Source organism: Nicotiana tabacum, chromosome 6 (assembly GCF_000715075.1).
Source record: "Nicotiana tabacum cultivar K326 chromosome 6, ASM71507v2, whole genome shotgun sequence".
NCBI lineage: Eukaryota > Viridiplantae > Streptophyta > Magnoliopsida > Solanales > Solanaceae > Nicotiana > Nicotiana tabacum.
In genome coordinates this window covers 88,145,018-88,148,654 of record NC_134085.1, presented here as the reverse complement: position 1 = coordinate 88,148,654, position 3,637 = coordinate 88,145,018, and the positions used below count along the sequence as shown (strand labels likewise).

Sequence of the window (3,637 nt, the reverse complement as noted above, 5' to 3'; positions counted from 1 at the left end):
CAAAAAGACACAGTCAGACAAAAAGGCATAAAGAAATTCGACAAATCTAACTCATGCCACATATGTGCACACAATCATGATAGAAAAGAGAAGAAAAAGGGAAAACAAGAATTGTACAAGCAAAAGAAGAGATGTTTTATTGACAAGAAATTTAACTGTTTCAACAGGAGCAGCAACGGTGAAACCCAACATGCCATCACAAAAATACAAACAAAAATAAAAACAGCAGCCACAAACTCGTCACAGCAAAATATAACTGGCTACTAAGAGGATCCTAGGGGGCACTAGAAGAGGGAGGCAATAAAAGATAAATAGTTTTGAGAGCTAGGTCCATGCGGGCAGTTGCAGACAACTGTTAGTCAAGAAGTTTCTCCCACAGGTTCTTCACTAGTTGCCTAAGTTCAGAACTTGTCTCATACCTGCCATCTCCTCGATTGTCGGGCAACCGTGCAACCCCACAAGACTTTTCTGGGTGCTCAGACTCTCTTGCCCAAGGCCACCGTCACTTGGAATGGTCTTTATTGAACCAGGTCCTCCCATAGTTTCCCACTTTTGTTTTCTAGACATTTCAACAAACTTCCCGTTCTTGCTTGCAACAGCCACAATGGCACTTTTCAAAACAAATCTTTCTCAACCATAAACTTTTGTAAATATTTTTACTAAGGAACTAGGTTCCTCCACAACATATTTATCAACCTCAAAGATTCGAAATGTGTTTATCAACCACAGCCTCCCCCTATTTCATCAACCTCTTCTTCCTTTTCTTAATACTCTACTTACTCTTCTGCAAGGCAGACTCAAAAGCCTCTTTCTTCCACAACCACCTAGTTTGTTTCAGCTAAAAGAGAATCACGTTCTTCAACTGGTTCTTCTATGATGGTGTCATGAATCGGAGACTCAAAAAGCACCATAAAGTCCTTTTATCCCCTAAGAATGGTATTTCTTCCCATGAGATTCAGGAACAGAGGAGAATTAAAGTTTGTAACACATGGAAGTGAGACAGGGTTTGATGGATGAGTAGAAATGACTGGAGATGAGGAGGAAACAGGTACGGGTACAGTAGTATCAGGGATGGTGAAGAAGTGGGTTTCTGGTGATGGTGTTAAGGGAGGAGGAGACGTTGGAGTCATGTTGATGGTAAGAGAAAACGACGATTATTCGTTGTCCATGGTCGGAGAAGTGGTAGAGAGTCCTGAAGGAAAAATTAAACTGATGCAGAGGGAGATAATGGTTTAGAACTGCTGGTCTGAAAAGTCGGATGATGTGGCAGTTGAATTAATTTTTCTATCCTTTTTCTTTGAGCAAGCATGCGAAAAACATATTACTACTACCCTGTGGTTCAGGAACCAGGTTTTTGACTTGTTTTTTTGTAAAAGGGTTTTTGCAGCTCTCCTCCGAAGTTCAACACTGTACCTTTAGCTTCTATGATCATCATGCGTATTTACCTGTAATGTTATAGATGTGAGTTAGGCCTAGTCAGAAAACACTTTAGCCAATTTTACCTTAGTCTGACTATCATAGTCATGTTAGCAGAACCAGGTTCTCAATTAGGTTTAAGTAATCCTAGTGCCATCTGGTTTCTCAAAGTGTTCCCTACTCAGAGCTTTGGTGAAGATATCTGCATTTTGATACTCTTGTGCAATAAAATCTTATACAAATAAGACTCTTTTCCATACTGTCGCTTGATCCCCAGTGAATGAGCATATCACATGGCAGCTGCAACATATTCTACTTCAGTTGTTGAGAGAGCTACTGAGTTTTGTTTCCTTGTACCCCATGAGATAAAACATGATCAAAGGAAATGAGCCATTCCAGATGTACTTTTCCTGTCCACCAGCTAGCCTACATAATCAGCATCAGCATAACCAGTAAGGTTGAAATTGTCACCTGAAGGATAGTACAGAACCAGGTTCTGTGTGCCCTTAAAATATCTCAGAATTCTCTTAGCAGCCTTCAGATAAGATTCCTTAGAATTTGATTGGAACCTTGCACATAATTTCACACCAAATATAATGTCTGGCCTGCTGGCAGTAAGGTAGAGTAGAGATCCAATGATTCCCATGCTTCCATGTCAAACCTTTTCAAGCGTTCTTTGATGTATTCTGATTGATACATGTTCCCTTTATGGACTGCTTCACTTGAAGACCCAGGAAGATATTCAGTTCCCCCATCGCACTCATTTTAAACTCACTTCCTATGAGTTTGCAAATTCTTCACATAATGAGTTAGTTGTAGCTCCAAATATGATGTCATCCACATAAATCTGATCAATGAGCAGGTTCCTTCGTTGTTTCTTAAAAACAACGTATTGTCAATCTTTCCTCTTGTGAAGCCATTTTTCCACGAGAAACTTGGATAATCTCTCGTACCAGGCTCTAAGGGCCTGCTTCAATTTGTACAGTGCCTTATCCAATTTTGAATACATGTTCAGGATGTACATGACGTTCAAAATCCTGGAGGTAGCTTGATATACACTTCTTCTTTGAGAAAACCATTTGGAAGGCACTCTTCACATCCATTTGGAATAAGGTGAATTCCATTTGTGAATCAAAGGCAATGTGGATCCTAATAGATTCCATGTGAGCTACTGGTCCAAAAGTCTCATCGTAATCGATCCCTTCCTCTTGATTGAACCCTTTGACAACAAACCTTGCTTTGTTCCTTGTAGCACTTCCATGTTCATCAAGCTCATTCCTGAATACCCACCTGGTCCCTATGATGGTTTTGTCTGAGGGTCTAGGTACCAGGTTCCATACCTTGTTTCTTTCAAGTTGATGCAGTTCCTCTTGCATTTTAGTAATCTAGTCTGCATCCTACAAGGCTTCCTTGATATTTTTGGGTTCTTTTTTTGGGGGATAGAAATGCTGAGAAGGCTAGGGAATTTTTGGTTTTTGATCTTGTCGGAACTCCAGAATCAAGGGGTGATTATATTATCAAGTGAATGAGAGATTTTGTGTTTCCAATTTGGGACTGAATATTGATTGGTAGAGAAACTAGGTAAGTTAAATGGATTTCCCTGCACTCCTTGTTTAGTTACTTAGGGACTGCCTTGCACTGCATCTCCAACTCTTTCTTCTGCTTCAGAGGTAGTAATTGAAGTACCAGGTTCCTCTTGAGAAGTAGAAGAGGATGTTACATTGTCTCTCACATGTCTCCTTCATCTTACTCATCAAATCAACCTTCCCATTTGAAGCTCCAGATATTTCCTAGGGACCAAAAGTAATTCATTATCTTAATCATCACTGTTTCCTTCTTTTTAGAGGAGGATGTCTCGTTGAATAGCACATGAACACTTTCGTCCACACTATGTACCATATTGTTGTAAACTTTATGGGCTTTGCTTTGAGGGTAGTATCCCAGAAGGATTCCTTCATCACTTTTTGCATCAAAATTCCCAAGCTGGTCCTTCCCATTGTTGAGAACACAAAAGCTCAGAATTTTCATCCATAGGTTCTCAGATGAGTCAGCTTAGGTTTCCTTCCAGTTAGCAACTTCTAGGGGGTTTTGTTCAGGAGAGGTCTGATCATGCGCCTCTTTTCACTCCTGCTCAATATTCCCATAGGAATTGCATGCTACGTGTTCTTCGAACTTTGAATTTGACAAACGCTGGACTAGGTCTTTCTTCATCAATATCTCC

At 40.2% G+C, this 3,637-nt stretch overlaps 1 protein-coding gene across 1 annotated transcript; it reads right to left on the bottom strand.

The window, feature by feature from the left end:
* Positions 1-2,405: 2,405 nt before the first annotated feature.
* Positions 2,406-2,792, bottom strand: LOC107829687 (putative mitochondrial protein AtMg00820). Its single transcript, XM_016657154.1, has one exon. It carries the CDS (start codon positions 2,790-2,792, stop codon positions 2,406-2,408), a length of 387 nt encoding a protein of 128 aa, XP_016512640.1.
* Positions 2,793-3,637: the final 845 nt, after the last annotated feature.